Source organism: Brassica rapa, chromosome A09 (assembly GCF_000309985.2).
Source record: "Brassica rapa cultivar Chiifu-401-42 chromosome A09, CAAS_Brap_v3.01, whole genome shotgun sequence".
Lineage (NCBI taxonomy): Eukaryota > Viridiplantae > Streptophyta > Magnoliopsida > Brassicales > Brassicaceae > Brassica > Brassica rapa.
This window is the reverse complement of record NC_024803.2, coordinates 32,232,397-32,252,450: the sequence shown is the minus strand read 5'-3', so window position 1 is coordinate 32,252,450 and position 20,054 is coordinate 32,232,397. Positions and strand designations below refer to the sequence as shown.

At 34.4% G+C, this 20,054-nt stretch overlaps 1 protein-coding gene and 1 long non-coding RNA gene across 2 annotated transcripts; one reads left to right on the top strand and one right to left on the bottom strand.

Moving 5' to 3' along the window:
• Positions 1–1,946: 1,946 nt before the first annotated feature.
• On the top strand, positions 1,947–3,873 carry LOC103840923 (cyclin-D3-3). Its single transcript, XM_009117440.3, has 4 exons — positions 1,947–2,872; positions 2,964–3,165; positions 3,255–3,385; positions 3,480–3,873. The coding sequence occupies exons 1-4, from the start codon at positions 2,393–2,395 to the stop codon at positions 3,726–3,728; spliced, it is 1,062 nt and encodes a 353-aa protein (XP_009115688.1). The 5' UTR covers positions 1,947–2,392; the 3' UTR covers positions 3,729–3,873.
• An 11,896-nt stretch (positions 3,874–15,769) lies between these two features.
• On the bottom strand, positions 15,770–18,385 carry LOC117128548. Its single transcript, XR_004451911.1, has 2 exons — positions 16,450–18,385; positions 15,770–16,325 (listed from the first exon to the last, which is right to left on the bottom strand). It is a non-coding gene; the product is annotated as an uncharacterized LOC117128548 (long non-coding RNA).
• Positions 18,386–20,054: the final 1,669 nt, after the last annotated feature.

The following is a 20,054-nucleotide window of genomic DNA, read 5'->3' as shown; positions in this document are numbered from 1 at the left end:
AATATTTACAATTTGAACATATCATAATATTTAAATGATAAATTAATTTTTTTAATATAATAATTTATTATAAATATTCAATCTACTGTTTAATATATATTAATTTTTATTTATCATTTATTTTATTATTAATTTTATTCATAAATATAAGTAAATAGTGCTTAGTATGATGGATTAGTATCTTACCAAATTCAATGTGAAACTATAGCGTTGTACTAAAATAATATAATTTTAGTGTTGGGTTATACATGTTTTGTATGAAAATCACATTAAAATAGAGTTCTCGTGTTATTGTTGGAAATGATCTTAAGTAATTACCGAGTTAGTTTTGTGGTAAACCTAATCACTTTTGTTTAAATGAGTTTTTCTGTTAAAAGATTTTTTTTAGTTGTATTTATGTATTGAACGTTAAAGTTTGGTACAGCTTTTTTTTAATAGCATAACCGATACATTTTACGTTTCAAGGCTTTCTTGGCATCAGTCTTTAGTATTAGTCTTTTTTTTTGTCACTGTCTTGGTTCCAGTTTTTAGTATTAGACTATTAGCATATAAAGCAGTGAGAATTCAAACTGAGTTCATCCCAATCAAGATATTATATTTTAAAAGGACCTTTATAGGATGCACAAAGAAAATCATAAAACAAGTTTAATGCACTAAACAATAATATAAAAGCGCGAGCGTTTTGCAGTATTTAAATATTGTTTGAGTTTTACTTTTCAAAGGTTTATGTCAGCTCGTTGACCATATAAATCTTCCTATTCGTCCACGTAGATTTTTCTCTGGCATATGTGACCCCACGAGCATTTTATACGATTACTTCAGTTTGGAATCATTGCTTATAATAAGAGTATCTATAATCTAAGTCTATTTTCACATCTATAATACCATTTAAAAGCAAAATCACACTAATCTATCTCTATCTGTGTCTCTAAAATTTATATTGCTATCTTTCTTCTGTTACATAAGAAATAATATTGTTCCATATTTTGTTCTATGTTTTAAAAATACATATTTTAAATAAATACATTAAAGCAAAAATTATCTATATTCTAGAGTTCTTTTATTTTAGAGGTTAAAAACATAAATACACTCGAAATAGTCTAATCGGAGCAGAATATAGAAAAAGAAGATCTAAATACTCATTAGTTTGTAATTAATGTTTGCATCAATTTTACTTGATAGACTTATTTAAATGTCCAAAAATAATGTTGTAAAATACAAAACTATCTGCACATTTACATTTATTTAGAGAAATATCCTCGAATATTACTAAAATTTTCCCAAATAAATAAATAAATTTATATATTTAAATTGAGCTTAATGATTAAAGTTTGAGTTTAGTTTATAGAAGATGAGATTAGGATTAATATTTAAGATGTAATTTAATAAATTCTATTTTACATATTTTCATATTTTCATTTTATTTTATAATAAAACTAAAAAATGCTATTTGTGAGATTTTTCTTATACTTATACTTATAGTTAGAAATTATAAGAATATTAGAACTATTTTTATTTTATGTTCTCTGTTTCATACTATAAACTGTTTAATATTTTTGCACATTATTGAAAGTAACTAAATATGTTGCTTTACTTCCAGTAAATGTATTAATTTTTATGTCTTTGATAACTAATGTAATAAGAGAATATAGGTAAAATAAAAAATCTGATAATTTGTGCATAAAATACTATAAAATGATATTTAAAATGAAATAAATTTTCAAATTTTAAAACGATAATTAATGTGAATAGAAAATTGAACGAGTTAAAAAACATAAATTACCTTAAAGGTGGCAAACATAGTTAATGGTCAACAATTTTTATGCACCAATGAAAATTTCAGCATCACCTCACGAGCGCGTAAGCTCCACTTTCCAAGGGAGAGCAACATGATCGCATCGTACCGACAGGGAGAAAGAACGTGTAATACAAACTAGACAAGAGCGTGAGTGTAAAGATTTTTGTAATAACACGTATCGCAAGCTTAGTAGCTACCCCTCTTTTAAAATAAATCATTATTATCTAATTAATCTGAATATAATTTAAATTATTAAGAAAAAACAGGGGAAGTTATTTCCATTTCTGAGGATAAAACAAAATAAAGTACGGTTTCATCAATTTTCTCGCGGGCCAAACATCCGAATAATAAAAGACAAGAGAGATAATATAAAATTAAATTAAATTAAATTAAATTAAACAAATAACAAAAAGAAAAAAAGGGAAAATAAAATAAAAAGAAAAACAGGACAGGCGTGAGATAAAACCCTACATACTTTGTTAGAGCATTTGTCTTTCACTTCTTGTCTCTCCCCCCTTCCCTCACAGAATAGACAAAGGAGGGAGCTGTAATGGCAGAATAAAACTCCGATCTCATTCTTCTCCAACGAGGAAGATGGCTTTAGAAGAAGAGGAAGAGATTCAAAACGCACCGTTTTGTATGCTTTTCTGCGAGGAAGACAGTTCTGGGTTCGATGAGGAAGACGAAGATTCCTGCGACAAATCTGACGGAAAGTTTCCATTTTTCCATCTGGGTTTTCTCGATCGGTCTATGTCCTGGGAGGAAGACGAGTTATCGAGTCTGATCTTCAAGGAAAACGACTTCAGACCCTCTCTTACCGAAGAGGGTGTCTTAGACGACGAGTATCTGGCTTTGTGTCGTGAAAAGGCTGTTGATTGGATCCTCAGGGTAAAATCTCATTACGGGTTTAGTTCCTTGACGGCTCTTCTCGCTGTTAACTACTTCGATAGGTTTATAACAAGCAGGAAGTTTCAGACAGAGTTTCCATGGATGTCTCAGCTTACAGCTTTGGCTTGTTTGTCTTTAGCTGCAAAAGTTGAGGAGGTCCGTGTTCCTCTGCTCGTAGATCTCCAAGTAAGTTCACTCCTTTTTCTCAGATTTCATCTCGTCTTTGTGTGAGTAATGTCGCTTGACTGTTCTTCTGTGTGTGTGTGTTTTGTTAAAGGTGGAAGAGGCAAGCTATGTCTTTGAGGCTAAAACCATACAGAGAATGGAGCTTTTGATTCTCTCTACTCTTCAATGGAGGATGCATCCCGTGACTCCAATCTCGTATCTTGATCATATTATCCGTCGATTCAGCTTTAAATCTCACCAGCAATTGGAGTTCTTGAGTAGATGTGAATCTCTGTTGCTCTCCATTGTTCCTGGTAATAATGCTTACACCTCTCTATACATGAGTTTCATCAGATCTCTTGGATTCTTGTTGGTGCTCAATTACACTGTTCTTGGTTTTCAGATTCGAGGTTTCTAAGTTATAGCTCGTCTGAGTTAGCAGCTGCAATAATGGTCTCTGTCTTTAGAGGTTTCAAGACGTGTGACGAATCTGAATACGAATCTCAGCTCATGACACTACTCAAAGTTGATTCGGTATGTGGTGTTGTTACTCGTTTGGAACAATAAATGCCAATGTAGCTTGTTATTAGGATCAATAACTGATTCCATCATTATTTAACGTGGACAGGAGAAAGTAAATAAATGCTATGAGTTGGTGTTTGACCACATTCCAAGCAAGAAGAGGATGCAACCCGCTAGTCCAACCGGTGTATTCGATGCGTCATTCAGCTCTGATAGCTCGAATGAGTCATGGGTTGTATCTGCATCACCGTCTCCAGAGCCTCTATTCAAGAGGAGAAGAGTGCAAGAGCAGCAGATGAGGTTGTCTTCAGTAAACAGAGTGTTTCTCGATGTGTTCTCTAGTAGTCCTCGCTAATAATTTCATCAAACGATCAAAAAAAGTCTGTCAGATTTAGAAACATCATGCGTTTTGCTCGTTTATTGTGTTGATGGACGGTTTCAAATGGTGTACTATTCAGTATTTGATAATTTTAAAACAGAGATCTTTTTCTTGTGATCTGCATACTTGTTTCATGATTGAATGATGATCTAATTTCCACCTACCATCATCCTTTGCAATTGTCATGGAAAGATTATAATCAAAGACTAGAAACCTGTCTTTTCATTGTGAGGATCTTTTAGAAGGACCAAAATTTGCCATTACACTGCTTTGTCCTTGTCTGAAAAATCTCATGACATCATTGGTTATTTACTTAGTACATGTTCGAGAATTTTTTTCCATTGAATTGAAGAGAGGACTAAAGAGTTGGTTGGGCAAATAATAGTTTTGAATAATCAAATAAATTGTTATCTTCACAAGCATTGTTGGCGTCCATATAACTTATTTGTTGGTCCCATTTTCACAGGGTTTGATTTGAAAGGATATGAAGTGAGATCAAACAATTGGGTTGGTCTTAGTACTTGTTTCTTTTCAGTTGTGGTGAAAAGCAAAACTTTGTGGAGAGATATGAAGACAGCATACGTACACATATCATATATGTGCCCCATTGCTATGTCATGTCATAACATTAAATAAAAATACCTTCCATGAAGAGTCTTGTTACAGAGGACCAAATAGCATTGAAGAGGTTCACAAAAAAAAACAGGAAAATATAAGGTTTTTGGTTGAAAAGGAGTGAATGTACCAAAACCAATCAAATCCAAAAACCAAATTACTCTCACAAGGATTATATCTCCTGTGATATTTTCAGGTACCTTGTATGTTTCTTGGAAGTACTCCACTGCATTGTAAAATTTTTAATATTAGTAAAACTTTCAAGAAAGAAGAAAAAGCCATTAAATTCTTCAGAAAATAATCATAAAAATGTTAGGCCCCCTTGACCAAAAAAAAATATGTTAAGTGAAGCATGCAGATAAGAAGAGTTTTATAACGTTCCAAAGATAAATCAGGTGTATAAAATATTAGATGTTAACCTCAAAACACGATTAAGCTATTCCACTAAAGCTTATTACATACATAAGCAAGAAAGTGGAAACATCGCATTATTATCTTCGTTACAGAACCAAAGCTGTCATCACTAATGATTATGACTTTACGAGTCCATGGAAAATTCAACATTGGGTCTCCCTATTCATTACTACTAGTCTTTTGAGAAAATATGCTATACCCAATGGTCAAAAAAGCGGTCAACACTACACATGTAGATGACTCAACGCATAGTATTTGATACAACTAAATATTAGAAACAGCCCTAAAGGATTACAGAATAAAATAAGAGTTATTTTCACACTAAGTCAGTTAACAAGTTTTATTAACACTCAAAATCAGTTTGTACTACTGAAGTAAAATAAAATAGACTAAACATATATAATATAATAAATAAAATATCATTTTTTTAATATCTAGTTTGGGGTCCGGATGCCTAATTATCTCCTATAGCAAAATCCAAACCATAAATCTCTTGATTAGAGAAGATTCTTTCTTGAGATGAATTAAACTTATGACTTCTCGGATCTCTAGTATATATATTTTTATTATTAGTTGTCAATTATGAATTTATTATTTGTAAAAAATATCATAATTTACAAAATAATAAATTCAATTATTTATTGTTATAAGATTTTATAACATAATAGATACATCATCATAATATGTAAGTACTAAATTTATGTTTTGTTATTATATTACTATGATTTGTAGGCGAAGAGAATTTTATGGTTTGTAAGTCGTATTGTTTAAATGTGGGCCTTTTGGTTTAATTATGAGTTAGGTTTGGGTTTGATTTGGTTTGAGTTTGGTTTGGTTTGGTTTATTTGGATCTAAAAAAACTTTAACCAAAATCAATCCAAATTAGTTTGGTTTGTGTTCTTCATTTGACACTAAATTATTATTTTATTCATATTTAAGCATAAAACTAAACATCACACTAAACATATTGGAGATTTAATCCAATAAGTTTATATTATTATCTTCAAACATAATATAAATATCAGAAGTAATTTTTTGGTTTTAATGTTAATATATGAGATTCACATTTTTTATTTTATTTTTTGTTGTGTTTATTCTATTCATTTTAAAGTAAAATATATATATTTTTAGTTTAATTGTTTAAGTTAAATAGTTAAATATATTAAATCTTAATATTATTATTTTAGTTGATGTAATTAAAACCAAACCAAACCAAACTATTTGGGTTGATAAAAGCTTGAACCAATAGGTTTATGCATTTTGTTTTGTTTAGTTTAAGTCGGTTGGGTTTGGTTCAGTTTGGCTTTTTTGCTCACTCCCTAAACACCGTCGAAAAGTAAAACGTTTTGTATGACACTCACTAAATCTATAAGGAAATTCAATAATTAAATTTTTCAAAATCATGTGTGGTTTTACTCGTAATTACCGAATCAAAATGCTATAGCTTTTAGTGGTAAACCTAGGTAGATGAGAATGAGTACATACACGGATACACCCACAATATTTTTGAAAATAGTATATTTCTTAACAAATTTAATGTATACACATATTCTAATATGTAACTTTACACGTATTCTAATATTTGTGAATCCATTTTTAAAAAAATATTTGGATTAGCCGCTGATAGCCATAGCTAAGCAACATAGGAAGTTCTATAATGAATAGATTCCCCGCGATTATTCAACAAAAATAGTATCCCTTAACATTATTTGCAAAATGATTTAGATACATGTCTTCTCTACAATTAATTTCACTAAATAAATGTAACATATCATATTAGAAACTAGGGTCGGTCCGCGCTACGCGCGGGACATTCTTTATATGTGATATATGTAACTATATAATTGTATATATTTTGTTAGTTTTTGTAAAAGCGGTGTATATTAACTTTTATGGTTTTAAATAATATCATGGTATATAGTGATTATGTATGAGTTATGGATGTTGTTCTTGTTGTATCTTTTTGATAATTATTAATCTATGATTGGTTGGTCAATTATGGGTTGCTATAATTATTTTAAATATTCAACTTACACAGAGTTCCTTAACCAATTCTTTTCCAATATTATGAAAAAATTATGCTGATATTGAATGTTAAAAGAATTTACAAAACATAGCAAAAAGTAGGTGAAAAGATGTTAAATCAATATTCTAAAAGTTGTCATTATATATAAATATGGTATCTTCAATAGTTTTTCTTTTAACACTGTTTTCATTTTATTAAAAGAAAAATCAGCATAAAAGCATGAAAGTACAAACCACAATGGCCTAGAGGCATATAGCCTAGACCACAATGTTGAAATGAGGTGATGCAAATATGTGATATGAAGCTAGAGAAGGTTAGAGGCTTAAGGATGAAGTTAGGGATGTGAGTGTACGGACAGGCCGTACAAGGTGGCCGTACAAGGTAAAGAAGAAGTTACCATGACCGTTTAACCAAGAGGGGAGTAAACGGATCATTCTTACCTTCTACCATGCTCTACTTGGATCAGACCGTTGAGAGAGCTTGAGGAGCGCATCTGACAGGCTGTGCCAGGTTGTGACAGACTGTCAGCATCCTAGTCAAAGATCCAAGATGCTTCACACGCGGGAAGAAGCTCATTGGATGCTTTATGATATGCGCTCCTCTCCTGGTTGACTACACATGCTTTAGCTTATCTTTAAACCTTGTAAACCCTAAGCTCTCATACTATATAAGTTGTAACCTCATCTGATTAATGATTAACGAGATTGAATCACTCTATCTCTACTCTCTCTCTAGTTTAAATCTCAAAGTCTCTTAATCACTCTCAAACCATGATTCTTGTTTAAATCTTTCACTAAACTTCTCCTTAATCGTTCTTAATCTCTCAATACCTTCTTAAATCTCTAAAATCTCATGGTATCAGAGCCAGGTTGGCTTTGGTATTGAGAGATCTTAGTTCCTTTGTGTGATTCTTACTCATTCCTTCTTTGTGTTCTTGCGTTTGTTCTTGATACTTCCGGGAAGTCTTGTCAGTTTGTTGAAGTGTCTTACCCTTGGTTCTTTGGTCCCGTGTGTTCTTGAAGATCTGGTGTGGTAGAAGCTCAACTGAAGTACAAGATTGAAGACTAGAAGTAACTAGAGGCAAAGAGAAGATGGAAGGAAACTACAGTAAGCTTGTTATGGTTCCGGTTGCCTTAAAAGGTGTAGGGAACTACTTGTTGTGGTCTCGGCTGGTGAAGACTGCTATTGGGAGGCTAGGGTTGTGGAACCACATCACGGATGATGGTCCAGAGCCAGTGGCCAAAGGGAATGAGGAAGCTGAGGGTGGAAAAGTACTCACTGAAGCTGAGGTGAAGAAGAAATGGGTTCAAGAAGATCTGATGGTGCTGTCCGTGCTACACAGTTCTATTGAAGTCCCGTTGCTTGAAGCCTACATCTTCTGTGAGACACCTAAGCATCTATGGGAGACGCTCCAGAAGACATTTGGAGATGTCTCAAACCTTAACCGTGTGTTTGAGTTGAAGAAAGCCATCACCTCCTTGATGCAAGGTGGTGTGGAGCTTACTACACACATTGGGAAGTTCAGAGCTCTTTGGTCTGAGCTGGATAACCTGCGCCCAAGCACCAGTGATCAAGGGATCATCATGGAGAGGAGAGAGCATGATCAAGTGTTTGGGTTGTTGATGACCTTGGATGTGTGCTACCAGGATGTCATAAAGCACATGCTGAGATCGTCAAGCCTACCAACAATGGAGGAGCTGTGCTCTCAACTGCAGAAGGAGGAAGGCTCTCTAGGCTTGTTTGGAGGAAAGGGGGAGCTACCTATGGCTCATCAGGCTGAGGATGTGCAAGCAAACAAGGCGGGTTACAAGAATGATGGAAGGAAGTATGGTGACCGCTTTGAAGGGAATTGTGATCATTGCAAGAAGCCAGGCCATAAGAAGAGCCAATGCTGGATACTTCACCCTCACCTCAAGCCAAGCAAATTCAACAAGGAGAGAGAAGCCAGAGCTCACATGTCCACCGAGACAAACAGTGGCAGTGCATCCGGGGCTGGTACATCCTCACAAGTGAATGAGAGTGAAGGGCGAGCTCTCTCTTCTCACCACTCAGGAGGAAAGAACCTAGAGCATGAGGTGATCAGGAAGTCAGACATAGATGCACTCATCAAAGCTCTTAAGGAGTCTGGTAACAAACTAAGACCCAATACTCTTGGTTATTCTTTTGCTGCTCATACTATGTCTAGTAGAACTGATAGGTTGCTAGACATACTAGAGAGTCCCTTGATTGGTAAAACTGAACATAGCATTGCTAATAAACTCTTAGGAGTTCTTGAAAACTTAAAGAATAACAATGATCATCCTAGAAGTCATCTAGCTAAGGATATACATAAACCTTTGATTATTGATTCTGGTGCATCTCATCACATGATTAGTGATAACAGGTTGATTACGGATATAGAACCTACCCAAGGTCATGTCATGATTGCTAATGGAGATAGAATTCCTATTAGAGGCATTGGTAGGTTGAAACTGTTTAATAAAGAGTCTAATGCATTCTACATGCCTGAATTTACTTCAAACTTGTTATCTGTCAAGAGATGCACTACTGATCTTAATTGCAATGTTATTTTTAGTCCTAATGATGTGAAGTTTCAGGATATTAAGAGCAGTAAGTTGATCGGCCAAGGAGCAACTAAGGGAGACCTTTACATGCTTGAAGATCTCTCTCCTATCTCTAGTTCTTGTTTTTCGTTTAGCTCGGTTTCTTTAAGTAAGGATGCTTTGTGGCATGCTAGGCTAGGACATCCACATGTTAGGGCCTTAAGCATAATGTTACCAGGTGTCATGTTTAAAAATAATGATTGTGAAGCTTGTATTTTGGGAAAACATTGTAAGAATGTGTTTCAAAGATCAGTTACAGTTTATGAGAAATGTTTTGACTTGATCCACTCTGATGTTTGGACTGCACCTTGTTTATCTAGGGATAATTACAAGTATTATGTCACCTTCATTGATGAAAAATCTAAATACACCTGGTTAACACTCATTAAAACAAAGGATAGAGTTCTTGATGCATTTAAAAACTTTCAAAACTATGTTACTAACCACTATAATGCCAAGATTAAGATTTTCAGGTCAGATAATGGTGGGGAGTATACAAGTCATGCATTTAAAGAACATCTAGCTAGCCATGGAATACTTCATCAGACGAGCTGTTCTTATACACCCCAGCAAAATGGAGTGGCTGAAAGGAAGAATAGACACCTCATGGAGGTGGCAAGATCAATGATGTTCTATACGAGTGTGCCTAAGAGGCATTGGAGTGATGCAGTGATGACCGCAAGCTACCTAATCAACAGAACACCAACCAAGATTCTCAATGATCAGTCCCCCTTTGAGGTTCTTAACAAGAGTAAGCCAGTGCTGGAACACTTGAGGATCTTTGGGTGTGTGTGCTATGTGCTAGTACCCGGAGAAATGCGGAACAAGCTAGAAGAGAAGAGTACCAAAGCTATGATGATTGGATACTCAACGTCCCAAAAGGGATACAAATGCTTTGATCCAAATACCAGAAGAGTATTGGTATCAAGGGAGGTGAAGTTCTTTGAAGAAAAGGGCTATTATGATGGGAAGAATTGGGAAGAACTTGAAGATCTATCCCAACCATCAGACAGGGCTGCAAGCTTGAGAAACATCTTGCAAGGACTTGGTATTGGAGTGTCATCAGATCAGTACAAACGCCAAGCAACACCACCTGTTAGAGTTGAAGAATCATCTCACTTAGAACATGAAGGGGGAAGTGAATCTGCTGATACTGAAGTTCAAGGAACAAGTGAAGCCGAAAATCAACAACAAAGCGCAGACTCTCATGTTCATAGTGAAGATGACTCAAGGGGAAGTGATCAACATGGAAGTCAGGAAGCTAGTGAAGAAAACCAGATACCAGAAGAAGCCGTGGAAGAGAATGTAGTAGTTCCATTGAGGAGAAGCACACGGTTAAAGAGAGATGCTTCCAATGGGTAAACACAAGAGTGTACTACAATGCCCAAGCTGTGGAGCATCCCTCTCAAGCTGTGTGCTCCTTTGCGTGCTATCCAGAAGAGCATTGCGCATTTATGATCAGCTTAGATGGAAGCTATGTGCCTAGATCATATGAAGATGCAATGCTACATGAAGACTGGAAGGAATCAGTAGGTGATGAAGCTAATGCCATGATAAAGAATGACACTTGGTTTGAAAGTGAACTGCCAAAAGGAAAGAAGGCAGTAACCAGCAAGTGGATATTCACTATCAAGTACAAGCCTGATGGGACTATTGAGAGAAAGAAAACAAGACTGGTGGCTAGAGGATACACTCAAACATATGGGGAAGACTACATTGACACCTTTGCTCCGGTTGCTAAGCTCCATACAATAAGGATTGTATTATCTCTGGCTGTGAATCTTGAGTGGGAGCTTTGGCAGATGGATGTGAAGAATGCCTTTCTTCAAGGAGAACTAGAAGATGAAGTGTATATGCATCCACCACCAGGCCTAGGGCATCTTGTGAAATCTGGAAATGTGTTGAGACTCAAGAAGGCTATCTATGGGTTGAAACAATCTCCTAGAGCATGGTACAACAAGCTGAGCACTACTTTAAATGGGCGTGGATTCAAGAAATCAGAATTGGACCATACTCTCTTCACACTTACTTCACCCTCAGGTATCATTTGTCTACTTGTGTATGTTGATGATATCATTATAACAGGTAGTGATAAGGCTGGGATAAAAGCCACCAAGGAGTTTTTAAAATCTGTATTTGAAATTAAAGACTTAGGAGAAATGAAATACTTCCTTGGAATTGAGTTGTGTAGATCTAAGGAAGGATTGTTCATTTCCCAAAGGAAGTATACACTTGATCTTTTGAAAGATGCAGGTATACAAGGAGATAAGACAGCAAGGATGCCTCTTGAAGATGGATACAAGGTTCCACGTGAGGGGGAGATTGAAGATAGCAAGGTCTTTCATGATCCAAAGCTATACAGGAAGCTAGTAGGGAAGCTCATCTACCTTACCATCACACGTCCAGATATACGCTTTGCTGTGAATCAAGTGAGCCAGCATATGCAAGTCCCAAAGGAGCATCACTGGCGAATGATGGAGAGACTCCTCTTGTACCTGAACGGTACATCAGGTCTTGGAGTTTGGATGGGATGCAACAAGAGTACTGAAGTGGTGGGCTATTGTGATGCTGATTGGGCAGGAGATAGAGCAGACAGAAGATCAACTACCGGCTATTGTACATTCATTGGAGGTAATCTTGTGACATGGAAGAGCAAGAAGCAGAAAGTAGTATCTTGTTCAAGTGCTGAAGCTGAGTATAGGGCAATGCTGAAGCTAACCAATGAGTTGGTGTGGATCAAAGGGATCTTGAAACACTTGGAGATAGAGCAAGCTACACCAATGACTATGCATTGTGACAACCAAGCAGCTATACACATTGCATCCAACTCAGTGTTCCATGAGAGAACCAAGCACATTGAAGTAGACTGCCACAAGGTGAGGCAGATGATCGTTTTGGGAGTAATCTTGCCATGCTATACAAGGAGTGAGGATCAGTTAGCGGATGTATTCACCAAGGCAGCAAGACAAAAGACAATGGAGTCCATACACATCAGGTTAGGACTCATTGATCTTACACCCATAGAATAGTCCCCTGATCATGAGGTCTTTACTCTTTTTCCCTTATCAAAGTTTTGTCCCAAATGGGTTTTCTTTGGTAAGGTTTTTAATGAGGAAGATCTCATGGTCCTTCCAAGCTTAACTTGTTCCACATGGTTAAGCTTGAGGGGGAGTGTTGAAATGAGGTGATGCAAATATGTGATATGAAGCTAGAGAAGGTTAGAGGCTTAAGGATAAAGTTAGGGATGTGAGTGTACGGACAGGCCGTACAAGGTGGCCGTACAAGGTAAAGAAGAAGTTACCATGACCGTTTAACCAAGAGGGGAGTAAACGGATCATTCTTACCTTCTACCATGCTCTACTTGGATCAGACCGTTGAGAGAGCTTGAGGAGCGCATCTGACAGGCTGTGCCAGGTTGTGACAGACTGTCAGCATCCTAGTCAAAGATCCAAGATGCTTCACACGCGGGAAGAAGCTCATTGGATGCTTTATGATATGCGCTCCTCTCCTGGTTGACTACACATGCTTTAGCTTATCTTTAAACCTTGTAAACCCTAAGCTCTCATACTATATAAGTTGTAACCTCATCTGATTAATGATTAACGAGATTGAATCACTCTATCTCTACTCTCTCTCAAGTTTAAATCTCAAAGTCTCTTAATCACTCTCAAACCATGATTCTTGTTTAAATCTTTCACTAAACTTCTCCTTAATCGTTCTTAATCTCTCAATACCTTCTTAAATCTCTAAAATCTCACACAATGGCCTAGAGGCATATAGCCTCAACGTATAAGCATAACAGAGATGCAACAGTACGAAGAACAAAATATAAAAGGATGTCAAAAGAGATCAAATTGCTTCAACTCATCCTCAATAGTTACATGACTTCTTAGAGCATCTCTAATCTATTGCTTTTTTTTATTATTTCTTTAATAGCAATTAGAGATCAAATTGATTCAGCTCATCACTATCACTTCTTCTATAATAGAGACTGCTATTTATTTTATAAATAACATCACTACTATTTTTTTAATATAAATTTAAATCTTGCTAATTTAGAAGAATACAATGGAGCATATTACACTTTTTTTAGACTTTTTCGATTTTAGAAGTAGAAAGAGTCAAATACTTTAAAGATGTTCTTAGGTGATTTATAACATTAATTAGTCCTCTTTCGCAAATGAACATGTGTATATTTGGTTCAAAATTTGGTTTATTTTGAAGAATTTTATCATATATGTGGTTTGAATTATTATGTTTGTGATTGTTTTCTTATTTTATTTTATGTTTTTTGGTTAAGATTATTTGATGTTAGAATTTTCAACAATTAATTAAATCTCGCAATTTATGGTTGAAATAATTTTAAACCGGATGTATTCTTCTTTACTTTGGTAATATAAATATTGACTTGTTTGTTTTATTTTATATTATTTACTTTCATTTACTTTCATATCTTGTCGGTTTATAGCATTTTTCATCTGTATTTTGAAAATATATACATTTTATTTGTATATCAGTAGTAAATTTATACTTATTTTTGGAAGTCATGACATAAATGCATATATTTCCATACAATATCATTAATCTCTTATTATATCATGAAATTTTTCATTTATGCTCGTGTGCTTAATTTGTTCTTAGTTATTATCTTGTTATATTCTGTTTCTCAATTACTTTTTAAATATTTTTTAAATTATGTGTTAATCTTTTGTGTGTATCTTTGATATTTTGTCAGTTTCTTGTAACTTGAGTCTAATAATAAAAATATGCCAACAATTATTAGATTGATTTTTTGTTTTTTTTTTCTTGACTTTGCTTTAATGAAACGTAAAAGAAAGATTGTTAATGGACTTCCACAAACTGCATTTTTATGATTTTTTGTATATATTTTGAATTTGAAATTTCGTTCTGTTTTATATTTTTGGTTATATTATGTAGTTCACTAAATTATAGATGGTTATTTTTGTATATATTTATTTTCATTTATATTTTTTTTAAAAATTATGATTTGATTATTTATTATTTTTTTAATTGTTAACGGTTGAAGAACATATATATCATTTCCTCATTCTGCCAATTGTTTTACTCTCCCGGTGTTTTTTTTTTTGTTAAACCTCTCCAGGTGATCTTATAAGCTTGTGTGATGGTTAAACATCTAAGACATGGCAGCTTTCTGAAATGTTGCATTCTATAAAATAGCTTAACAAACATAACCATTCCTTTTGTTTTTCACTAATATCAAATCGCAAAATATTGTTCCCCTCCCACCATTTTTATTATCTTCTACCATCATCCAATTTTTTTCTATACATAATAATTTAATTTTCAGATATTGCCGTCTCTCTTGAACCATTCCAAATCTCTTCTATCAAAGTTAATCTTTTTAGGAATCCGTAATTTTTTTATAGTTTTTTTAAATAATCGAACTTAAAATCAGCCATACAACTCAAACACATCATTGGCTGATTTTTTGTACGCAAAGCAAACTTGCTTGAGGGGGTGAGAGTTGTGATGGATACAGCTAATAATGGGATCCCGCTAATGATCTAATTAGGGGTGGGCACTTTACCCGATATCCGAAGTGGCACCCGAACCCGATCCGAAAAAACCAAACCGAAATCCGAACCGAAATAGCAAAATACCCGAACGGGTATTGAATAAGGAGAGATTGGATACCCGAACCCGAACGGATAATACCCGAACCCGAATGGATATCCGAATATAACCGAACATATGTATAATTAACTTTATGTTTCTAGTTTATATCTCTCATTTTATATAAAATATTTATATTGATACTACACATAATTTAAGTTCATATGATATACATACAATTACGGAAAAATGATTTGCTACTCACTTAAAATGCATGTCAAGTTTTTTATTTCAAAAATTAACAAAAAGTTATATCCAAAATTAAAAAAAATAACTAAATTAGTGCCTTTTTAGTTTTAAAATGTTATGTCCAAATCTATTAACCATTCAATCTATTAAAAATAAAAAATTAGTTAACTAAAAGTTATATTTTTAAATACAATAAACTTGAGAAATGAAAATTTTAATTTTTTTTTTCAAAATCTAAATATCCGAACCCGATCCGAAATAACCGAATCCGAACTAAAAATACCCGAACCCGACCCGAAGTACATAAATACCCGAACGGGTTCTAGACCTCTATACCGAAATACCCGAAAATCCGAAATACCCGACCCAAACCCGAACGGGTACCCGAACGCCCACCCCTAGATCTAATATTCTTAGACACATTGCCTAAAATTTATTTACACATGCCACTCAAAAACTTGTCTTTGTTGATTGAGAATACAAAGTAAATTAATGAATCCGTAAAGCTTAAATAATAATAATAATCATTCACTAATATAATTAAAGAGGAAAAAAAAAGAAACTTGGTTAAAGGTTTAATTGAGCAAAAATCTCTCTAATCTTCCAAAAAAGAAATAATATCTATGATCTTTCATCACAAAACAGAAACCATCAAAGGAATGTCTCTTTATAAATCACGCCCACAAAATTTAAGTGGGAAAAGGGATCTAAGTGAGGACCAAAAGACTCTTCAAAGACTTTTTGTTCTTGTAGAGTTGTGGTATTACATTACGAAATTGAAAAGTACATATAAATATAGAATGTATATATTAAAACAGGTTTACAAAATATTTGAACCGGTTTGTAATTTCAAATTGGTTTACACCATTAAACAAAATTAAAAAAAAAATGCAAAACTAAACCTAATCTAGAGGCCGCCGTCTTCTTGTTGAACTCTCCATAAAAAATACAAAACTAAACCTCCGCCTTTTTCATCCTGCCTCTTCCACCGTCTGTTCGTCCAGCTTCTTCCACCCCGTGAAGCTTCTTCTCCGTCCTCCTCCATCAAGCTTCTCTGCCTCCTCCAACTTTCTTTACCAAGACAAAAACAAATCGAAATCAAAACTCGCAGAGAGAGAGAGAGAGAGAGAGAGAGAGAGAGAGATAGAGAGATACAGAGAGAGAGAGACAGATACAGAGAGCGAGAGAGATTTACCCGTGACATAGCGAGGCAGGGAGAGAGAGAGATCCTGCGTGGCGCAGAGAGGAGAGAGACGGTGAGAGAGAGGAGACCGGTGGTGGTGACTCTCGCCTTCTCTACCGTTCAGTCTTAGTCAGTCTTTTCTCCAGCTCTTTCCCGTTTCAGATCTAATAAAGAATCGTGAAAGTCCCCGGCGTCGAAGAAGAAGAAGGATTTTCTTTTTTTTTTTTTTTTTTTTTGTGAATCTATATTAGGGTTAGAAGCCCATCACGAATTATAACAAAATAAAGCCCAAGAAGAATTCACTTAAATGAAACGATGTGGAGAGAAGCGTGGACACGTGTTGGCTTTACAGAAACGGAGTTTCCACGTGGACTCCCAGGAAAACCACCAACATTTTTATATATATATAGATGATAACATGTCTTATGGTTGATGTGACATAGATATTTACATTTAATGGTTATTCATATATTGTATGTAGTAAAATTTATAGAATATAATTGTAAATTATACATTACCATTAAAGTAAATCACTAAATCTATTCAAATATGACATTAAATAGTATAATAATAAAAATATAATAAAATTTTCAAATTTTCAAATGTTATTTATTTCTATTTTGATTATACAATTTTATTACTACAATTGTTTTTAACTTTTTTTAAAAAAAAATTATAAAATTTTAATCGTAATATTTATCAATTTCTTTTATATCTACGAAATTTAGAAATACTGCTTAGTTATAATTTTTTATTATTATACAATATTATATCAATTATTTTTTTAATTTTATACAAATTTATTTAATATATTTTTATCTAAAAGAAGTAGATAAAAAACATTGTCTAAGATTATAATTTTAAATATATTCAAATCTATTTTTAAACATAAATTAAAATAAACAATTTTTTTTATTTTATCTTTATTTTATGTCTAATTAAATAAACAATTTATATTAAAATATTAGTAAGAAAATAATAAAATTTTATTTTTAAATATAATTTAAATTTCAAAATTGAATTACTGCACCTAGGTAGTAAGAAAACACCTAGTTAGTAGTATTTGATCTTTGGTTTTTAGGATTTTAAGATGACGTGATTTACCCTCACATTTTGGGCCAAAAGTTAGCGAAAGTAGGTGGAGTTGGCCCTATTCCGTCCAATTTCGTTTTTTATATGCTTACTGGACTCCGACCGGTTAAACCAGACAGGTCTAGATACGCACGTGCACGTTAGTAGGACACACATGTGTCTCAAAAGCAAGCTCAACACATTTTTTGTTATTTTGTACGGAAAGTTTTTTTTTTTTGTTCAACGTACGGAAAGTCTTTAGTTGCCTAATAAGCAGCTAAATGGTGTCGTGTCAACCGGTCAAAACGTGAACTGCCCAGGGATATTTTGGGCTTCTTATGGTAACCGATCCGCTTCGTAATTAGCAGAGGCCTACCGAACTTTGTTATCTATACTATTAAAACAGAATACTTTTTATGAATCTGCCCCTGAAATTTACTACTAATTACAAAACATTTCATTCTCTATTTAAATTATTTTCAGTGTTATTCGATTGATAAAAAAAGTCCAACGTATTTTCTACTTACATTTATGTTTTCTTAGGCCCATGCAGTAGCGAAAAATCTTATTTAAGAGATTTATGGAATCAAATCAAATAAAAAAGAAAATCTCCTAACTTGAGGAACACGCAGAAAATATTTTAACTGTTTAACATGGTAACTGAATTTTCCAAAACTAATCTTAAAATATAGACATTAAAAAAAATATCCCCAACTTCTACTCAATAAATATTATTAAATATTTCGGTTATTGTAATTTAAAAATTATGCATAAATTAAAAATATGTTGAATGAAAAATGTAAAATCTATTATATTTTTCATATAATATTTCCTTAATAAGTTAAAAAATTATAAATAAATAAATTTACCAAGCATATCATCACAATATGATTAAATTTATTGAGTAGAAGTTTACCTTTTTAAAATCTTTTAACTAATTAATTAGTTCACAAACAAACATTTTAATTTTAATATTAATTAAAAAAATAAAGAAGACAATATTAAAAAAACAAATAAAAATCTATTAAAATATAGATTAGAAAAATATTTATTAATTTAAACGAAATTTAAAAAAAAAACAATCTCGCGCTTTGAAAGTGCGGGTCAAAATCTAGTTAAAAATTAAAGTTATTTTTTTTTCCAACTGGATGATTTTGATTAAAAAAACGGGCCAAACCCAGTACAAAAACTCACACTAAAACCCAACAAACCAAACGGGCATCCCCAATCCCCAATTGGGCCCAGACCTACGGCCTAACTTGAGAAACCCTAGAAACCTAAAGAAGTTAGATTCGGCCGCCTCGCAGATCCGACTTTTGTTGCTTGGACACGTGTTGCCATCCTCGCCGTCGAGGGTACACGTGTCACGAGGCCATCGCGTCATCACCGCTTCCTATCAACTCCGGAGATCCAACCATCGGATCCACCGGCCAACCCGGAGCTCCATCGCTCCGTCACTCTTCACCTCAAACCATCTTTGGGGTTCTAAAACCGGAGAGAATCAATCGCCGTGGCGAGATCTCATCCACCACCGTTAACCAAATCTACCCAAAGATAAATCATCGCATGCATCACCACCCTTTCCGCCGGAGCACTTCACTCTCCTCCGACGAACACACAAACAACCGAACCAAGAAACAAAACCAGTAAGAAGAAAACAAACGATATAAACCTAAACCCTAAAGACTAGGGGACGAAGCCGGCGACGCAAAGATGTGGAAGCCTTCACCCCCCGGAGACTAAAGCCGATAACGTCGGAACTGAAGAAGCTTCCCAGTCACGGAGACAAAAGACCGGCGGTGACAGATCTGTTAGAGTCTCCGCCTCCCGGAGATATAACTCGAAACACTAAGGTCTTTATCTGAAGGAACAAGAGCTCCGGCGACGGCACGGACGCTCAAGCGCCGGCCGACCGCCGAGCCCTCTGAGTTTTACTTTCTCTCTCTTCTCTCCCTTCTCTCTATCAACAGTGGAGAAATTAAAGTTACTTTTATTTGGTATCTTTTCTTTTGGTGTCTTTTTTTAACGCTAATTTATTATGATCTTACAATTATGATATAGGAAAGATTACATAGACGATTCGACAACCGACAATACTACCTGCCTTATGAAGACCACACCTAACTGCATCATCTGAGCCGTCCTATGAAAATCCATGCCTGACCAGATTTACTTGCACCATGTTGAAGATCCCTTGCAAGCTTTTCCTCTGTAGTCTGCATAATTGTTTAATAAACCGCTCTCTCCGGGACTTGAAACCTGGATTTTCTGTAATCTGCATTAAATTGCATAGTCTGGGATTCGAATCCCAGACCTGGGTGTAGAAGTCTTTAAACCTTAACCAATAGGCTACAGTGCTTCCACAACTTTTGGTGTCTTTTTTGGACTTTTTTTTTCAAAAACCAAAATAAAAGAGAAAAAAAACCTCTCTCTCATCTTCTTCATCTCGTGAAGACATCGTCATCAACTCCCTAGCTCCAGCAACCATCGGAACAGTCACCAGAGGCGTAACTTTCTTTCATCCATATGGTTTTCTCTTTCCCCTC